At 41.4% G+C, this 20,176-nt stretch overlaps 1 protein-coding gene across 1 annotated transcript; it reads left to right on the top strand.

The window, feature by feature from the left end:
• The first annotated feature begins 331 nt into the window (after positions 1-331).
• On the top strand, positions 332-19,103 carry LOC121620016 (brevican core protein-like). Its single transcript, XM_041955953.1, has 14 exons — positions 332-469; positions 7,708-7,787; positions 7,962-8,339; positions 8,546-8,720; positions 8,915-9,042; positions 9,489-9,782; positions 10,081-10,950; positions 11,611-13,176; positions 16,610-16,717; positions 16,896-17,054; positions 17,138-17,220; positions 17,793-17,937; positions 18,024-18,206; positions 18,417-19,103. The coding sequence occupies exons 1-14, from the start codon at positions 450-452 to the stop codon at positions 18,536-18,538; spliced, it is 4,311 nt and encodes a 1,436-aa protein (XP_041811887.1). The 5' UTR covers positions 332-449; the 3' UTR covers positions 18,539-19,103.
• Positions 19,104-20,176: the final 1,073 nt, after the last annotated feature.

Raw genomic sequence — 20,176 nt, 5'->3', positions numbered from 1 at the left:
TGCTGCTGCGCTGACTCAACTAACTCACCCTGTTTCATCCAAATGACGCTCAATGCATTTGTCGTTTCCCTGCAGGAATAATAAAAAAAGAAGCATATAGGTCATCTCCTGAGTGCAGGCTTCACTTCATAGCCTATAGCATCGGTTATTTTAGATGTCATCCCTCCCAATCCCACTTGACAGGCATGCGCCATCTCCATCCCGATTGTTGGGTGAAAAAGTGGGCAGTTCAGGATTTCATATTTGGCTTCACTTTCTCTCAACTCCCTCCTTTCTCTGTGAGCCTCGGAGTGGGTCGGACGGCGGTCCCAGCTCCCTCGTACCTGCGCAGAGCATCCAGAGCCGCTTTCCCCTCGAACAGGACAGTCGCACTGCAGCAGCGAGCCGAGAGGAGCTGACGGAAAATACTTTCTGCAGCCGCGGAGTCGATCCATCCTGCATCAGCTGAAATGCTGCTCGGAAGAAGCCGGTAGGTTCTTCTTTTGCGTTTCGGGCTGTCAATGGTACGCAGCTGATGCGGTTTTTGTCCAAGTTCTTTTAAATTTATAATGTCATGTTAAATTATGGAGTCATTTGAGAAAATTACCCTCTTCGCCAGTTAATTGCATTACAGTAGTTGCTGTCCTCAGAGGAGGTCCTGAAATTGTGGCCACTAGTTCATTTTCTCTCCAGAAAATGTCATTTTGAGGAACTGACGCACTTAGTTAAGTATAACTTTTTTTTTTAATTTGTAAAAGGTTTTGTGCTTTTTTCTTTTTGGTTTTCTTGCACAGCATGAACCCACCCACTGTGTTGTGGCAGAGCATGTAGCTGGTTGATGTGTTTCCACCATGATTATTAATTGATTATGGAGCGTTGTGATGATTTTGTTCCACACAGGTGAGCGTGAAGATTTCCATGAAACTGAATGGAAAAACGATGACTTTTTTTTCTTTCTTTTTTATTTAAATGCTATTTTTTTTCTGGCATTAAAGGAAGCTAAATTTAAGATACAATGTTGTTCCTTTGCCCTGCAGGAGACACAAGAAGCAGCCTTTTTGTCTTAAGTGCACACTTTGCCTCTTCTGTTCATTTTCTACTCCTCAGGGCTCAGGTGGAATTCATTAATGGATGCATGATAGATAGATAGATAGATGGATAGATGGATGGATGGATGGATGGATGGATGGATAGATTCATTCAAGAGTCAAGATTCAAGATTCAAGAGTCTTTATTGTCATTGAACATGTCAATTAAATTTTCATTGCAACCCCCATATTAGGAACAGATAAGAAAGATAAGAAGATTAGAAAGAATAAAATTAAGATAACTACAATAAAATAAAATAAACAAACATGCAATAAAAATATTCGTAAAGCAATTAAAAATATACCAGAATGAAAATATACTAAGGCAATAAAATATATTAAACAATAAAATAGATAGATAGATAGATAGATAGATAGATAGATAGATAGATAGATAGATAGATAGATAGATAGATAGATAGATAGATAGATCTACAGATTGAACCCACATTTTAGTCCTAACTTTAGTCCTAATATTGACACTGGATCGAGTAAGTTCAGCTGGCATTTTATGAGTTGGCTGGGATAGTGTGCTGCATGTTGCATAGTGGTTAGAGCAGGGAAACCTGTTTAAATAGAGCTGGTGATGAAGAGGCAGCAGGTAGAGTGGCTGAAGCTGAGATGAAATGGCTTCAGACTTCTGCATTGTTCCCCACGTCTTGAGCAAGATGAATAATGATGTGAAAACAAAATGGAACTCACTCTGTCCACCAGGCTAGAAAATATCAGGCAGGGCAACACGAGAAAAATGTTAAAACAGTCTGAGAGGATGTTTGCAAAATAAAATACTGCAAATGCAAATGACGTGTCCAAAATAAGGTACACATTTTATTAGTCCTTAGGAAAAATGGTTGATTGTTTCCTTTCTGTTTTCTTATTGGAGCAGAACAGACATTCATAAACCAAAAGCTTGTGAAGCTATGAACACATAGTACGCTGTGGATATTAAAATCCCATAAAAAAAGATGGAGTTAGGTAATTTGTTTCCTTAAAAATATTAAGTTCACTTCTGAAAATACATTCTGTCAGTCTTGTTGACACAAGATGTAATAATGTAAGATCAAACCTTTTTCTTTGTTAATGAAAAGTCCTTAAGCTTGTGCTCCCTTTTCATCTGTTTGAAGAGTGTCTATAAAGGCTGCCAGGCATGGGCTGTGGTCGCTCCAGGGACTTGTTGAGTCAGGTCTGAGATCAGGTGTTTGTTTGAAATGGCCTTTGACTCCCTCCCAGGCACATGCGGTGGTGAATGGTCTGGTGGGTGGCTTTTCCAAAGTAGCCATCTTGTTGGGAGTCAGACAGTGGATTTTTTTGGTGATCTGCATGCTGTAGTTTTGGTGGTGGGGGGTGCTTTGAAAAAATGCAACTCCTGGGATTTGTGGAGGTGTTCTGTTTGATGGTGCAGGGAGTCAGAGGAGTGGTGTTGAGTGAATAGTCCTTGTTAGGTCAAACAGGGGCAACTGACTTGACTCTGGAGCATACAACAGCTGGTGCTGAGATACATTGTTGAGGTGGCAGCACACCATCTGGAGCCTGCACGTTAACAGACCTTGCTGAGATGAAGTTTAGGTTGGCGTCCTTAAAAGGCAGCATCCTGTGAAGAATCACTCCCAGTTATACAGAGACTGGGCTTCAGTTTCCACTCAGTTGGAGGTTTTGCAGCTTCTGTGTTGAGTGTTGAGTCTGGTGTCGTCAGCAAAGATTGTTTTTTCAGATCTGGTCTTAGTTTTACAGTCTATTGGTTGCAAACTCGCAAAGACTGCCCCAAATTTTAGATGCTGTAGAAATACTGGATTCATAAAACCATCACTAAGTCTCTGTGTTAAGTTCTTAGTAAATACTTGCTAATTTTAAAGCCATTATTTACTGAATCGGATTAATTAACTTAAGCAATGTTAGTAAAGACTTTAGTAGTAATGTGTAAATTGTTTGCTGGAAAACATCGAGCACTGTCCAATCAAATGCAACAAAGTATGTAAACAGGAAGTAACTCTATAGCATCATGAACTGTAGCATAACTTCCAATGTAGCAGTTATAGGGTGGTAAACAATATACAGTAATAAATGTAGGTACTAGTTGTGTTGTTTTAATTAGTGCACACATGGAGGAATATGTGTGTTTTAGAGTTTTATTCATGTAGTTTAGATTGAGTGGGAAATATCTGATTATGCTTACCTAACGTTAGCTATTTGGTCATAGTTATGGCAGCACAGCCAGCTACTCGCCGGGCTGATTAAGTGCTTCCGCTATTTCTCACCAACGTTTGTCTTTCTTGACTCGGTCATGGTTCTCCCTTGAGGAAACGTCAAATAGGTGCTGTTGCCACAGCTTAACAAACTTTTCCTTTCTTTTGTTGTGCCACCTGACAGCAGCAACCTCAGCATCCCTCCTCCTCTTCGCCATGGTTACTTGACGGCACTCTACAGAGAGCACCTGATTGGTAAAACGCAAGTCTTCTCGTCCAGGTGTCACACCACGACAGGTCGTGTAGCATGTCACGCTACATGGGTATCGACGCCTGATTGTCTTTCACAATCGGCTGCGACGCTGGTAATTGGTCAGCCACGACAAAATCGTCTCAAAATCGGGCAATTTTTGTGGAGTCTGATCCCCGCATTACCCTACACTCTAAAAAGGTCATATATTAGCAAGCTACCATACGCTTCGTCAGTGATTTTAGTTAGCAAGTGTGGATTTCTACCTTGTACAAACCACTTACTGTGTTTTCAGATGTGCAGCAGACTACTTTATCATAGCCTCACTGGTGCCAAAGCCAGCTCCAGCTCAGCACTGCACATCAGTCAAACCAGTGTCTCTGCATGTTGGACTCGGTTAGACTGGGATCAGCAATCATTTTCCAGCTTGTTGGTGGAGAGTGTTTGCCTGAGTTGACCTTGATGCGGAGTACTGCAGAGGCCACCCACAAGATGTTGTGAGCAAGATTTAGCTGTCAGTGCAGCTGGATTAGTTCTGCTTATGGATAATGCACTGGCTGCAGTTTCTAGACCTGTAAATGCAGTGGGTGCCATTGATTTTAGCTTGACTTGTCTTTATTGTTCGTATCATTAAAGAGCAGAACTGCAGAGTCCCTGGTGGCAGTCAGGCCGAAGAGAAATGTGGCCTAAAAAAGTCACAAACTAATCGGCAGCAACCAGGATTTTCTCCTCTGTCATCAATCTAAATGCGAAAAGTCATCTATAAGCACACTCTCACAACAGTTCCATCATTTCAGACAGCGTGCAGTGTCTTAATGTGGCCGGCCCTTTTGTACAAGCCTGCTCCAGAGCGATTCTTAGTGGTTTAAAACTTCCTTTTCCATCCTTGAAAAAAGAGCAAGCGAAAGGAAAGAGAAAAAGCAAGCAAGTGTGCCAGTGCCCTGTCCTTTAATTTTCCCCCGAGGCCTTTTGTAAGGGAGTCGGTATGAAGTGAAAGCACAGTGTGCAGCTGTCCTCCTGGCCCACTGCTCGCTTTTTGTGAGACGTTTTCTTGTCAAGAATACTAATAGTGATACCAGCTCAGTGGAGTCCACCCAGCTGGCGAGGACACAAACAACAATTATCCTGCCGTCAAAGAAGCCCATTTAATTTGACACAAGTCCGTCAGCTGTGATGTGTTTGATATACAGATGCAGGACAGTCGACTTTATCAATGCTCGTTCAACTTGTGGCTCACTTCTGTAGCTCCGACCTCCAGATCTCTTTGTGTGCTAGATTCGGTAACATCTTGAGCACATGTATTCTGTATGTATGTCTGTTCAGGGTGAACCCCGCCTCCCGCCCAGTGTCAGCTGGGATCGGCTCCAGGTCCGCCGCAACCCTTCAAAGGACAAGTGGTTATAGATAATGGATGGATGGATGTTTACACGACTGAATGGTGCCGAAGTGACACATACTGCCATCTTAAGTCTGTAGATTAAAGCTTCATCATGACAGACATGACTGAGGCTGGCACACACATACACATTTGTTTCCATCACTTGTGGGGACACTATATAGACTTATATGCATTTAAACTACAGTCATTCCTTAATCTAGAGATAACCCAAATCGTCACCCTGAAATGTAATGATTAACATTTTGGTCCCCACAACAATGTCAGACCCCACACATGACTGGGCTTCCACTGTTGGGACCCCATGAATATAAAAAACACACAGACACATACACACACAGTACAATTTTGTTGCTTTGGTGGCATCTGCGACAGTCAAGAGTTTCTCTGTCCTAAAAAACCCTCTTTCTGCCTCTAAGCAGTGACAGGACTGTACTTAAGTACAATTCTGAGGCGCTTCCAGTTGTACTACTCTACATTTACATTACATTTCAGAAGGAAAAAATAGTATTTTTTACTCTACTACATGTATTTCACTGCTGTTGCTACAATTGACTTTTCAGATTAAGATTTTCCATATCAAACACATGACTGGCTTATAACAAACGTACATAAAGGAGTTATAATATACTACTTATACTACAACATTTTTTAGTACTTTTTGTAGTACTTTCACTAAAGTAAAAATTTTCAGTGCAGTTACTTATAATGGGAGACTTTTATAGTGTGGTATTCCTCTTTTAATAAAGGAAATTATCTTTATACTTCTTCCACCACTGCCTACAGGGCTGTGTTATTAGTTAGTCTGCTGATTTTTTTGATAAATGGTTATGCATGTCATGAAATAGTGGAAACTGCCCCTCACAATTTCCTAAAGCCCAAGTTATCATCTTTGTATGACTTGTTTCATCCATACAACAGTCCAAAATACAGAAACATTCAGTTTGCCATCAAAAACCTAGGATATTCATATTTCAAAAGTTTGAACCTGTGGATTTTGGGCATTTTTGCTTAAAGAATTTTCAAGTGGTCAGAAAAAATTGCTGTCAATATTTTTCTATCTACTAATTGATCCACTGACTAATCGTTTCAGCTCCATACTGCCTAAAAGTATCTCCATGAAAATTTATATTTAGATTATAGGCACTAGTCAGTCCATTTCATATTGTGAAATTATATGTAAAACCTTGCAATCTCACTGTTTCAGGTCGAACAAGTCAAGATGCAGTTGTAGAGTTATTGTATATACTATAACTAGTGTGGTGGTAAGCAAAGTCCAAGAAAGAGGAAGCACTTTAACATCAGCATTAAGATTGTGCCACACATCTGAATCCTAAAGGCACCTTTGACTCAATCAACCCTGAAAAGTAATTTGGAGCCGGAGCGCTGCTGTTTAATAATGAACGAACATTTGCAGCTTCATCATGGCCGTCTGAGGAGGTTGTGTGAGGTCACTGCGAGCGTCCTGCCATGCCTGCTGGGTTAATAACAGGGCCAGACTGGTGACGGAGAGCTGGCAGGATGCTGCTGGGCTGAGACGCCGTGTCATTAGCTCCCGGAGGTGATGAATGGCTTGTGGTCAGGAGTCTGTGCTCCAAGCTTCCCTTTGAAAACCAGGGAAGTTGCTTTTTTATGCTTCATAGTTGAGCACTGAAATACGTCCTACAGTAACTGATGGGACTTTCCAACAAAATTAGCAGGTTACAATGCTTTTCTCCAAATGTACGCTGTATATACTAAGCTACCAATACATACAATAACTAATGCAGTGTAATACAGCAGTCCTGCGGTAAACCATACCTTTATGGAGGTTATATAAATTTTGAAGGCTTTAGTCTGGTCTGTTGAATTTTGTTGCTTTTTTTGTGCTGAAAGGTGTTTTTGATATTAATTTGCAAGATGTGTCAGTTTATTCTGTTTTAAAGTTGCCTTTTTAACATCTTAAAATTGTTTTTTTCTTTTGATCAATGAACATTTTCAATTATACCAATAGAATAAATGACATTTTCCCACCCCATTCATATAAGTGAGAGCAGACTAAATATAAACAGATTTTCTGTCTTTACCCAGTATGTACATTACATGTACAATAATTATTTAAATTTTTCACCACTCAGATATTCACAATATCTCAACATTTATGTTTTTTTTTTCTTTTTTGCAGATGTTCTTGGTCCCCAGAGTATGAATTTTTGTTTGACTTTCCTTTAGTGCCACCATGAGGTCAACATTTGTGGTTTTTAGTGAAAAATCTCAACAACTATTGGACAGATTGCCATGAAATTTGGCACAGACATTCATGTTTCCAATAATTTGCATTTGTTAGCATGACAACAGGCTCAACTAGCACGGTCAGATGCTTTGTGTTTATTAGTCCTGTTTTTTGTTTTTATTGCATGCATAAGCTTACATAAAGCTTTTCTTTGTTTCTTGCAGCATGTATAGTGGTAGAATTCAGCTCTAAACAGCATTACATATACAAAACAGCAGCGTATTATATCAAATGCTCATAATAAATGACTTAAAAACAGAACATGACCTACCTTGAGTCTGTCTCTTCCCCCAAGGTAACACAAAGGTGTGCAGGTGTATTACAATAAATCAGTTTGGTGAGGTCAATGGAGCATGTCTCCTGACAAGCTGAACCAACACAGTACATGACTTCCAGCACCCGAGTCGCTCTGCCTATTAAAGGTTAAACATGTGTGAAATTGGAAGCTGGAAATTGGTAAAGTTGACTGTAGGAATCGTCTATCAATCTTTATTTGTGTCACATGTTATCTAATTTAATGTTTTCCTCTTTATCTCCAGACATGTCCAAATACTTCCACTTCTCATTGCAGTCTGCCGTCTCACTCTGGCCTTCCCCACCCAAACTCCATCTGCATTTGGTACGTCTACATTCTGCCATTATCTCTCACTTTCAGCATTTATTCACATTCAGTTATAAGCAAAGAACACAAAGGTGCGTTTGAATGGCATTGATTTCCTATTCTCAGCAGTTTTACAGAGGCGCTCTCTTCTTCACGCTCTGTGTCCTTTTATTTTCGTATTTTCCTCTGCAGATGACGTCCGGCAGCTCCAGGTGAACATCCCCCACTCAGGTCCAGTTTTCGCCCCACTGGGCAGCTCCATTTCCATCCCCTGCCTGGTATCTCTGTCCTCCGCACCCACCTCTTCCTCTTCCTCCCCCGTTGCGCCACGAGTCAAGTGGACTGTGGTGTCCCGTGGGGTGGAGACGCAGATCCTGGTAGCACGTGGTGAAAGGGTTAAGGTGAACGAAGCATACAGAGACCGCGCCGCCTGGCTCAACTACACTTCCTCCCCCGATGATCTGTCACTGTGGTTGGGAGATTTACGCTCCAGTGACTCGGGTCACTATCGCTGCGAGGTGCAGCAGGGCCTGGAGGACGCCAGCGACCTCGTACAACTCAAGGTCAAAGGTGATGAATACATGAATATTTCTTCCAAAATATCAGATTCATTTGATGGGCAAAGTCTACGTGCTCAATTAAATCTTCCACTAACTGAGGAGACAAATTGAACAAATGATCTCATTTAAAGGATTATTTGAAACAGTATCCAGTAAAAGATCTGAATATTAAATGTGTGTGTATGTGTGTTTGTTTATTTGCACGTGTGTCTTTAGGGGTTGTATTCCACTATCGAGACGCTTTGGGACGCTATGCATTCTCTTTCCATCAGGCCCAGAGGGCTTGTGAAGCCATCGGGGCACAAATCGCAACTCCTGACCAGCTTCTGGCAGCTTATTATGACGGCTATGAGCAGTGTGATGCAGGCTGGCTGGCAGACCAGTCAGTCAGGTATCACACCACCCAACATTAAATCAAAACTGCATGGTGCTCACAGTGAAGCATTCAAACATTTTCATGCCTTGAATATTCTACATCACATGTTTATCAAATTTAGCCCCACATGTGTTTGGTTCTCCACTAGAATTTGAAGTTAAGTTTACAAAGTTAATCTCGAGAAATGTGGATTGTTTCCTTGCTTGCAGGTACCCGATTCAAGTGCCCCGTGAAGGTTGTTATGGAGACATGGATGGCCAACCAGGAGTGAGAAACTATGGGACAATGGATCCAGATGATCTTTTCGATGTTTACTGTTATGTGGAAGAAACTGAGGGTATGGATTATAATATCTATTTTTTATCCCTAAAGCTCAACTGATATTAGATTTTTCAGGCCAGTTCTGATGTCAGTATTTGAGAGCTTAAAAAATACAATAACAATGTATAAGCCATTATTTATTTAAAACTTTAGGATCCCTTAAATTGAGTTATTGTAGAAATTTGAGAAATGCGGTGCCCTCTAGTGGACCATCTATATAACAGTCTCTCTAAATGACCTCTCTGGCATTCCTGTGCTGCAATGTCTTGTTTCTTATCAGCCAACATATATGACAAATACTGAAATATCTTTGATCAGATCAAATTAGTCAATAAAATCAGTCATACCAGTGTATCACTCAGACTATATCTACATATTATCACAAGAAATGTATGATTCAACTAATGGAATACTGGTCATAAGATAGAATTAAATTATTAATGAAAATATTTTATGTCATAGGGGAGGTGTTTCATGACCCCATCCCACAGCAATTGTCGTTTGATGAAGCACAGTCATACTGTAGAGCAGCAGGAGCACAGCTGGCTACAACAGCACAGCTGTACTTGGCATGGAGTGAAGGTCTGGACCGTTGCAGCCCTGGCTGGCTGTCAGATGGCAGTGTCCGCTACCCCATAATAACCCCTAGAGAGCGCTGCGGCGGGCCTCAGGCAGGCGTCAAAACCCTCTACCGCTTCATCAACCAAACTGGCTTCCCAGAACCGTCCAGCCTTCATGATGTTTATTGCTTCAAGGGTGAGTATTTTGTAGGGTCTTGTGCAATAAAATAGAAATAAAAGTCAAGACACTTTGGATATGCATGCAAACTGTTTATTACCAATAATGTGGACAAAGACCAGGATACATACAGTAATCAGTCCTTGCTTCGACTGTGCTCTTTATCATCATGTTTAAAACACATTTTCAACAGATGTTACAAAAAAATGCACATTCAGATATATGTAAAAAAGATATGTAGATTGTAAGGATAAAATTAAGTATATAAGATATTGTGATATTGTGTAATTTTTAATTACTTGTCTGTTCTCTACAGATAATAGAAATACTCATACCGACTCTCCCATGGACTACATGGCTACAGAGCCTGAGGACATTGGGCGGGATGTTGTTATTCTTATGGAAACAGATCAAGAGCTGCAACTGAACCAACATGCAGAACAGGTGGAGCTCAAAGCTCAACAGGTGGTTGAATCTTTTCCCCTTCTCTCGAGCCGTTCCACTGAGGAAACCCTGGTTGATACACACCCAACACTTACTACAGAGTCTTCCCTCAACACCACACCTACAGTGGACCTCCTCCAGGCAGTAGATGACACTTCATCCCCTACAGAAATTAGCTATGACTCCCAGCATCTAACAGCATTGATGAACAGCACTGTCAGCACTACAGAAATCTATGATTCCCCACAAAACACATCATTACCATCCAGTGTTTACAATGAGACAGATTCCCACCACATCTTGAACGCCACCTTTCACCGGTCAGAGCCTGAAAGCACCACAGAGTTTCCCCAATCATCATATGAACCTCACACAAATAACCAGACAGTCACAGAGACAAATCCAGAAGAGAATAAACACCCATCTGAGAGGCCAATGGATTCCAAAGAAACACAAGAGACCAGCCTGAATTTTGACAGATCACAAGCTAATTACAGCGAGACAGACAGCAATCACACTCACGAGGAGAGTTTCAGGGAGGTGACCGTTATGACCCTTGACCCTGTGGTTCAGGTGAAGCTGGAGGAGGCAGCAGGAGAATATCCTGTACAGATGTCTCTCCCAACTCTGGCCTCAAAAGAGGAAGAACTCATTACACAACCAGCACAAACTATGGAATCATCCATCAAGGAGCTAACCTCCCTCTGGACGCCTCCGGACGGCTCTGGGGATATTTCTCAAGGTATGTCATGCATAAATTTGAATGTCTAAGTCTTACAAAAGAACAGACATCAATATCTTGATCTGACACTTTTAGAAGCAATCTTATTCTTGCAAAGAGGTTGATGAGAAGATTGATACCATTCTCAAGTCTGTGTGGTAAAAATTAAGGTACAATCATCTGCTGATTAGCTTAGCTTACCACAAAAGTAGAAACAGGGAAAAACAGCTGAACTGTCTATTTCAAGCAAACAAAATCCACCTACGAGCAACTCTAAAGCTCACAAAGTAGATACATCTTGTTTGTTTCATCCTTATGAAAACCTGACCAAGTAGTTTTGTTGCCTAAACAAACGGAAACATAACCAAACGGCGACAGAAAACTGGAAACTGACAATAATAAGTGAACTATGTCTAAAAATAACAAGTCAACAGTATAACAACAAGCTCCACACAGGTCACAAACCTCAGTCTCCAGGGTGAAAGTCCTGCGCTTGTGTAATAATGTGTTATTAGCTAACCGGCTGCTGTTTGTAGCTTCACATTTACAGATATGAGAGTGGTGTTGATCATCTCATTTAAATCTCAGCAAGGAAGCGAATAAGCGTATTTCCCAGAATGTCCTACTGTTCCTTTAATAGATGTATTTTCACCTCCAAAACTACTTTTTGCTCTTTTCTAGAGAGGGACCCTGATGTCGAAGCAGTTGGCTTCACCTCCAAATCAGAGTCTTCCACTTCCAGCTTCACCACTCACCCATCACCCTCTGCTTCAGCTAGCAGTGCTCCTGCTGAGTCTCAGACTGCACTCCCCGATCTCACCCTCTCATCTGCGTCACAGCACTCGGACAAACTGGACTTGGATATCCTCTCCACAGCGCCGCAGTTGTGGGAGTCTTCCGTTTCTAAACAGGAGGGGAGTACGAGCTTAGAAATTGAAGACACAGTCACCATGGAGAGTGAAGAAAGACAGCTGCACACGACAAAGTCTGTGGAAGACCACGTTTCTGGAGTAACATTAGCTACCACTGAGTCTCCAGAGGGGTTGAACACCACTCAGTTGCCTACTGATCCCACCACAGCACGGTATCGAACATCAGGTTACAGAGTGTATTTGGACACTGCAACCACTGGGTATGAAGAGGCAAGTGGACATGAACCTGGTACAGCTGCTGAAACCCTTGGAGAAGACGTTAAAGTTGCTCCAACCATCGAAGAGGATGTCAAAGTTAGCCACATCATTGAAGAGGAAAATAAAGTTAACCTAACTCTTGAAGAGGAAGTTGCAGTTACCCCAACAATTGAAGAAGAAATTAAAGTTTCCCCAACTCTTCAAGACAAAGCTGAAGTTTCTTTTTCACTGGAGGATGAAGTTAGCGTCACCCCCACCCTTGCTCTTGAGGAAGAAGCTAATGCTGCCCCAACCCTTGAAGAAGAAGTTAACGTTGCTCCAACCCTTGAAGAGGACTCTAACATTGCCCCAACGCTCGAAGAAGTTAATGGTACCCCAACCCTTGCTCGTGAAGAAGAAGCTAGCATTGCCCCAACTGTTGAAGTTAATGTTGCCCCAACCCTCGCTTCTGAAGATGAAGCTGATACTGCCCAATACTTTGAAAAAGAAACTAAAGTTTCCCCAACCCTTGCCCTCCAAGAACAAGCTAATGTTACTCCAACCTTTGATGAAGAAGCAAACATTGCCCCAACCCTTGAGAAAGAAGCAAACATTGTTCCAACCCTTGAGAAAGAAGCAAACATTGTCCCAACCCTTGCCCCCAAAGAACAAGCTAGCCTTGCCCCAACCATTGAAGAAGAAGCCAATGTTGCCCCAACCTTTGAGGAGGACTTTACCGTCTCTCCTCTTGATTCACAAACATCTAACTGGGCTCCGCTGACCACCACAACTGGACCCCAAGAGTCTCTGAACGATCTAGAGTACAGCAGAAAAACTTCCTCCATCACCTCCACAGCAGCTCCAGATTCCTCCTCGAGTACAAAACCCACTGCTGCGACCATGAAGACAACTACCGCCGCCATCACCACCACCACCCACTGGTTCAGACGCAACTGGAGCCCTACCACCTCTGCGCCAAAGGTTTTCCACAAGACAGCCGAGCCCAAGAAGGTGACAGCCTTCATACCACCAGTGGATCAAGGTCTGGTGGATGTTGAGTTTAGTCTCACCCAGCCGCCCACCCTGCTTATCTTGCCCAATGAGAGGGCAGCTGTAGGCGGTACAGGGAAAGCTTCAGGTAATGTTAAAGCCACTCTCATCAGTCTAACCGTCCTCCTCTTGCTACTCGACGCAATGATGCACTAAAATCCCTGGTCTGTCTTCTGCCCCAACCTGCCTTTACTCCATTTTCTGTAAAACACCTCCCCTCCTTTTCAAATGACTTCCCACGTTTGTTTCACTTTTGTCTCAGACAGTCCACTCACCCCTCTGACTCCTCCCGCTTCACCTTAAAACGCTCCTCACTTGTCTCCTTGTGACCACCTCCCCTTCGAGATACTCACACTGGGACAGCTCCCATTTGACGTTTGTCAACAGTCCAGTCTTTTTGTGCATGATGTTTTTCTTCCTCATCCAAAGATTGACTTCTGTGAAGTACTGTAATATACCGGTATGTTTATGAATGAGTGTTTTAGTGGTTGATTTTCTGAAAGAGTGATGGTTATTGCATTGGTAAACCTTTTCTCACTATCAGAGGATTTAATTCACAAATAATACATCTCTGCACCGGACAAGTGCAAATTATTCTCTCCACCACCACTCTCTTCTTGCTAAGTGTCTGTTGCAGTAATCTGGAAGTAACTTGATAAAGGAACTTGATCTTTTCCTGGAATGTAACCATGATTACGTTGAGTGCAACTGCTCTATCTAGTGCAGCAGCAATAATGTTATATATCTGATCCTCTAATGTCAGGTGCAAGTGTTAAAACTGTTCTCTTTCCACAGATTTTTAGACTTCTATTGCTGTTTTAGACAGTCTAGTAGCAGAAGCATTATGTTTATAAGCACAAACATTGTTCACTGTCCATTTGTTGTGAGTGGTAGTATGAAGCAATATATTTTTAGATATTCTTCATGGTAATTATGATTTCATACTCAAGTCATGTTCTGTTGTTTAATCATGATCTTCTAAGATGTGTACAGTTTTGTGTTATTAGGTGTAAGACTGATAAAATCACTAATCTATTTTTGTTTGTTTGTTTGTTTCTCATCTCACTGTCAGTTGATAAGTCTGTTTTCCTTCAGCCTTTATTGTGTTTCCTCAACGGTTAGGTCCGACTGCTAAAAATGGCATCTGCGTAGACTTGTGCATTGTATGGAAGCCCAATTCTGCCAAGAAAAGTTAAAAACAAAACAAAACAAAACAAAAAAACATAACTTAACAATAATAACAAAACTTAGTCATGACAAAAATGAATAAGTAACTAAAACAAATTCAAAATGATGACTCACTAGCTCATAATTTTGATTAAGTACCTCATTTTGCTTTAACATGAGTATTTTTAGTTTTATTATGCAAACATTTTCTGTTTGTGTGTTTTCATTGCAGAAACTGGTTTCTATACAATTAGCATAATTGTGAGTATCATTAAAAGTTGTTGCCACTGTAAAAAAAAAAAAAAAGAAAGAAAGAAGAAAAACAGCAACAGGGAAGTGCCTTTCAACACAGTGGTTACACAGTTAATATTTTAAACAGAAAACAAGCCAATTATATTTATGGAAGCATGGTGAGGCACTGCATGTGGCTCCATTCATATTTACACATGCGTTCAAATGATCTGCAGTGCACTGCATTACAAAACACACTTGTCTTTACTGGCCATTCTGTCTCCTCAACTTATTTGACAACCAAATTTGTGGTGATAATTGACACTCCCATTCAATCCTCCACTGAGCCTTAATTTGGACAGAGACAGTGGGAAAGCCACCACTCATTCAGTAATTAAAATTACTGCCTTCACATTATCACCTACAGGCAATTTATTGTTATGAGTTGTCTGAACAGAACTACACAAACACAAGACATCATACAGGCTTTTTGCAGGAAGTGTGGGGACTTGAACCGACGTCCTTGTTGTTGCAAACTTGACAAAAGAAAAAAAAAACTTGATTCTTGTGGAGATGCCAACATGGGTCACAGCACAAGATTTATTTTTTTTATAATGAGTCCCATGTGTGTATTTTGTAGCAAAATGAATGATGATTGTACTTTTAGCACATATGATTCTCATTTGACTTGTGCAAAGCAGTTATTACCTTCCATACACACACTCTGACAACAGAGAAATCTCTGCGAAGTGAGGTGTGTGTGTGCAGCATAATGACAGACACCACAGACTTCTTGTTTATGGGGTGTCAAAGGAAGCAAATAAACCGAATCCACTTGTAAAATGTTTAATTTCAGTTTGGACACACATGCCTCCATTTTGCCTTCTTTTACAAATTTAGAAAATTAAACTGGAACTCCAACTGCTCTTTTTCTTCAGGACTTTAAACAACTGGGCTACCATTTTGACAGGGACCCTTAGCCAGCAGCAAAGAGATATATCTCTTGTACAGTGTTGTCACCCATACAAGAGTTTGACAGCATAAAGTCACTGCAACAAGAGCCTTCAATCTACTCTAAATATGTGATGGAAAATCAACAATTAATTGTCTCACTGGCTGATTTCTCATAAATTTCTACCAAAACAACTCCTCAAAAATCTGCAATATACAGTTAAGTTTAAAGTTAGTTTAAAAAATGTGAATGAGAATCCTCTGTGAGGGAAGGAAGAGATGCAAGTGTGAAACAAATATACAGGAGTTATTTGAGTGATGCAGTAGCCTGTGTGAATTACAGGGTGAGTGCCAGCGTCTTCATCAATATGCACTATTGTGCACTTGCATCTTTGGTAACATGTCTGACGTACTGTAATAATATCTAATGATCGAAGTCAATGATTCCTTCCTTCTTTACACAGACAGGATGCTTTGGTGGAGGGTAGTTATCAAACCAGATCACAACAAAGGTCTGTTGTAATGTTTTTGCACATGAAACCCAACAAACAAAATACCATTACTGTAATGTCCTATGGTGAACTTCAGTATAGAGCTCCAAATTAAAATCAAACTGAAACTCTGTGGATAGAATACAGTTTATAGTGTTTCAGATGAGCAGATCAGTCTTTTTGAAGGAGAGTGACCCAGCCACACATCATTTGAAAAGTATATTATTAGTGAATAGTGTAACAAGAAGAAGACAGAAAGAATGAAAGTCTGGAAGCAACTCAGAAGTGTCCGAGTTTCACCAAAGAAGACAGACCTGAGGAGTTTGACCTCATGTGACACGCTGAAGTTTGTCCTCTGCTGCCATCTGTTGGCTCGCACGGAGCTTCAACATGTCCTTTAAACTGAAGATGTGCTCTGTAGTATGCCACAGTCATCACCTTTGCACATATTTATCTGCCTCTGTAAATGCGTATAATTCACTGGCATACACACACAACTGCAATTTGTGCATCCTCAAACTGTTATTTTTATCCCACAAATCTTTTTGATGCAGGAAATCCATTTTTATCCTGATATTTATACTTGAAATACTTCAATAATGAAACACACAAACTGAGGCCTGTGCTCTGATGTAGCTTCATCTGCAAAATAATCTGAAGTGGCCCTCTGTTTTGTTTCAGATGCCTGTGTGGGCGACCCCTGTCTCAATGGAGGCACCTGCACTGACCGAGACGGGCATATTAAATGTCTCTGTTTGCCAACATACGGAGGAGACTTCTGCCAGACCGGTGAGCTCTCTTGTCTTATTTGAAGTGGAAATTGCTGTCTGTCAAACAAGCTGGTAGCTGTTTCATAGAAGTAGGCCTAAATAAAGGGGATTCACACAGTTATGTCTCTAGCATAAAAATGTATCGAGACATCCAAAGACTCTTAGTGGTCCTGTGTGCTCCTCTGTGATGTTTTCAGACGTGGAGCAGTGTGAGCCGGGGTGGGATAAGTTCCACGGCTTCTGCTACCGACACTTCGGCCAGCGTCTGAGCTGGGAGGTCGCAGAGCAGCACTGTCGTATGCTGGGAGCTCATCTGGTGTCCATCATGACCCCTGAGGAGCAGAGCTACATCAACAGTAGGTTCAGTCCGTCTTGGTTTAGAGTGAGTGATTTTTTTGTCTCTTTAGGACTGAATATAATGCCTCACTGTCCTCACCAGGCAACTACAAAGAATACCAGTGGACCGGTTTGAATGATAAGACCATTGAGGATGACTTCCGCTGGTCTGATGGAAACCCGCTGGTGAGGGAAAGTGTGACCGAGCTCATAGAAAACAAATGTACACAGCTTTGGTTTTCAGAGGAGAGAAACATCTGTATATTTTTGACTTGCATTATGTTTTCTATACGTTCCCAGAGTCTTTTGTTAGTCCCCTAACATTAAAGGAAACATTTTGGGATTATTTACTTTCTTGCCGAGAGTTAGCTGAGAAGATTGATGCCACTCCCATGACTGTAGGTTAAACATGAGGCTACTGCCAGCCGACTGTTAGCTTAGCTTAGCAAAGAGGCTGGAAACAGGGGGAAATTGCTAGCCTGGCTCCGCCCAGCGGTAGTTGTAGTTTTTATGCTTTGGTTTTTGTATAGATTAAAACGAACAAGGTAAAATATTATTATTATATAAATATAGTTAAATCCAAACCAGATGAGTTGTGCTACCTTTATGTGATACAACCACATAAAAAACAGGGAAACGTGGCAAGAACAATACTACTTATGTGGACACAGTTTATTCTGCATGGTATGATTACTATTTCCTCAAATACTCATAGTTAAAAAAAAAATCACCTGTGTCTCTTCTCCCCATGAATACAGCTGTATGAGAACTGGTACAGAGGACAGCCAGACAGCTACTTTCTATCTGGTGAAGACTGTGTAGTGATGGTGTGGCATGATGATGGACGCTGGAGTGACGTGCCCTGCAATTATCACCTTGCATACACCTGCAAGAAAGGCACCTGTGAGTAACAGGAAGTGGACATTTAGAGCTCCTCATGAATGCACTCAACTCCCTCATGTGACTGTTTGTCTTCACTCCTCCGACAGCCTCCTGTGGTCCACCGCCCAAGGTCCGAAATGCCTCCATATTTGGAAAAGCTCGACAGAGATACGAGACCAATGCAGTGGTGCGTTATCACTGTGCTCAGGGTTTCCAGCAGAGACTAAATCCTCTGGTCAGGTGTCTGTCTGGAGGCAGGTGGGAGAGGCCCCAGATCCTGTGCATCCCTGGTAAGATAAGAGATTATCAAAACCCTCATAAATGAAGCTTTATTTCTTAAAAACATTCATGAAATTCTTGTAGTACAGTCTTCTTCCTGTCAGATTTGACTGATGCAGTGACCATGGGAAGCTCATTTATGGTTTTGCTCTTTTCATGGGGTTAATTGACAAAAAGAAAGAGAATGACAGGGGTGTTATTCTCTAACGTTGACCTTTCAGAGGCCGGAGGTCCAACCCAGCACCCTGAAGTGACGTCACTGACCAACAGCAACTTTGCCGCCATTGAAGACGAGTTTGAAGCCACTAAAGAGACACCGCAGTACTGGGACATCAAGTTTTAAAACTCAGCCATGCTTTCTTTGTCTTCCTTTTTCTACATTCTGCTGTTGTAACTTGAGAAGATGACAAGAATTAAATGCTTTTTACCAATGAACAAACAGGACAAAATGAACCACAGAGGCATAGAGACACAAGGTTTTCCCCTCAGCCAAGTAGCACAGACAATATTTTCCACTGTACTTCGGCCGTGAGATTTTAAGAGTTTAATGTAGTGACAAGCAGAGTGAAAAAAGTTAAAGTGATTAGCTGATGAGTCCTTAGAAATAAAGTAAATGTGTGAACTCTAAATTACCTCTTCAGCTACAGATCTGCATTACAGTTAAGAACTGTTCTCTTTGTGGTTATTTTTTCATAAAATGGTGCTAATATCTTCAAGACCTTTGTATCCAACAGAGATTTTTTTGTTGTTTGTGTGATGTAGGAGTAGAGAAAACTTTTTCAAAGAATCTTAATGTCTCCAAAGCACAAAGTCAATCTTAACAAATAGTCAGTGAATACTGTACATATATTAGTTTTCACACTTGTGATTGCTGTCCGCATTTTTCTGAGGGAAACCTTTTATTTCCAGCAGACACAGTTTTGTTCTTCAGCTTTATGTTGTAATAAAGTTTTGTAGAACAGAACAAAGTAATAAATCGTTCTCTTATTTTACCCTCAGCACTGTGTGTGGGCTTCATTTCACATTTGAGTGGACATCGGCCACCCACAGACTTTTAACTTTTAGCCACTTTTAACTTTTTGGTCTTTAACTTGACACCTTAAAGAAGAGGAGAGCCCGATAAAACTCTGAAATTTAGTAAAATCCATTGGATTAAATTAACTAGACCCTGGCAGGAACAACTGAGAGGCTCATTATTTCAACTTTAGTGAAAAGTCCTGTTGCGGTTGTGTGAAAGTTAATACAAACTGATTAATATTGCTTTAATACAGGGAGAGGCAGTGGAGGTGTCATTTAATAAACATTTTCTAACTGCAATAGAAATTTGAAGGTTACAAACACATTTAAAGGTCAGGTGACCCACGTGATTGTGCGCGCGTGCGCCTGCACCTATAAACAAACGGCAAAAATGTAGCGTCACGGTTTCGTCACTCCGGCGGAATATCGAGGAAAAGTTGAAGGAACACGAGAGGAGTCTGTAAGTAAGATTATTCATGTTTTATAAAAGTGTGTTTGTAGCGACTAAAGTTATCAAAGCTTTCCGTTGAGTCTTCGATAATGAAGAGGAGGACCAGGTGCCTGCGGACATATTTGTGTGTGCTAACGTCAGCTATCTAGCCTACCTGCCGCAGGTGACGGAGCTAGCTTAAAGTTTGGGCCTGCTGTTGATGAAAACGATGCCTTCTCACCTCAAATCGCTCATTTTATTCCACAAACAAGCTGTTTGGCATCTAACAGAGGCCTGGTCGTCACTGCGTGTCATTAACAGCAGCAATTAGCAGCTTTCTGTGGGTCCCGTGTGGTAACAGCAGCCGCAGCGAGTTCGCCGCCAGGTGGCATCATTGAGCCGCGATTAGCTGGAACTGGCTGAATGTCAGGGAACAGTGAAGTGTTTGATATCACAGCTGAGCCCATGGAAAATATTTTGATCGTTAACACATTAACAATAGAGATGCTGAAACAAGCAAAGCTGCCACCAGGA

This window comes from Chelmon rostratus, chromosome 16 (genome assembly GCF_017976325.1).
Source record: "Chelmon rostratus isolate fCheRos1 chromosome 16, fCheRos1.pri, whole genome shotgun sequence".
Classification (NCBI taxonomy): Eukaryota; Metazoa; Chordata; class Actinopteri; order Chaetodontiformes; family Chaetodontidae; genus Chelmon; species Chelmon rostratus.
Note: the sequence above shows the minus strand (reverse complement) of the source record. Positions and strands in the feature narration are given on the sequence as shown.

Bases quoted from the DNA above. Each gene is read 5' to 3' on its own strand.
- LOC121620016 (XM_041955953.1), top strand. From the start codon at position 450: ATGCTGCTCGGAAGAAGCCG. The intron at 8,340-8,545 runs GTGATGAATACA...GTGTGTCTTTAG, and splicing joins CGTACAACTCAAGGTCAAAG to GGGTTGTATTCCACTATCGA. The intron at 9,043-9,488 runs GTATGGATTATA...TTTATGTCATAG, and splicing joins TTATGTGGAAGAAACTGAGG to GGGAGGTGTTTCATGACCCC.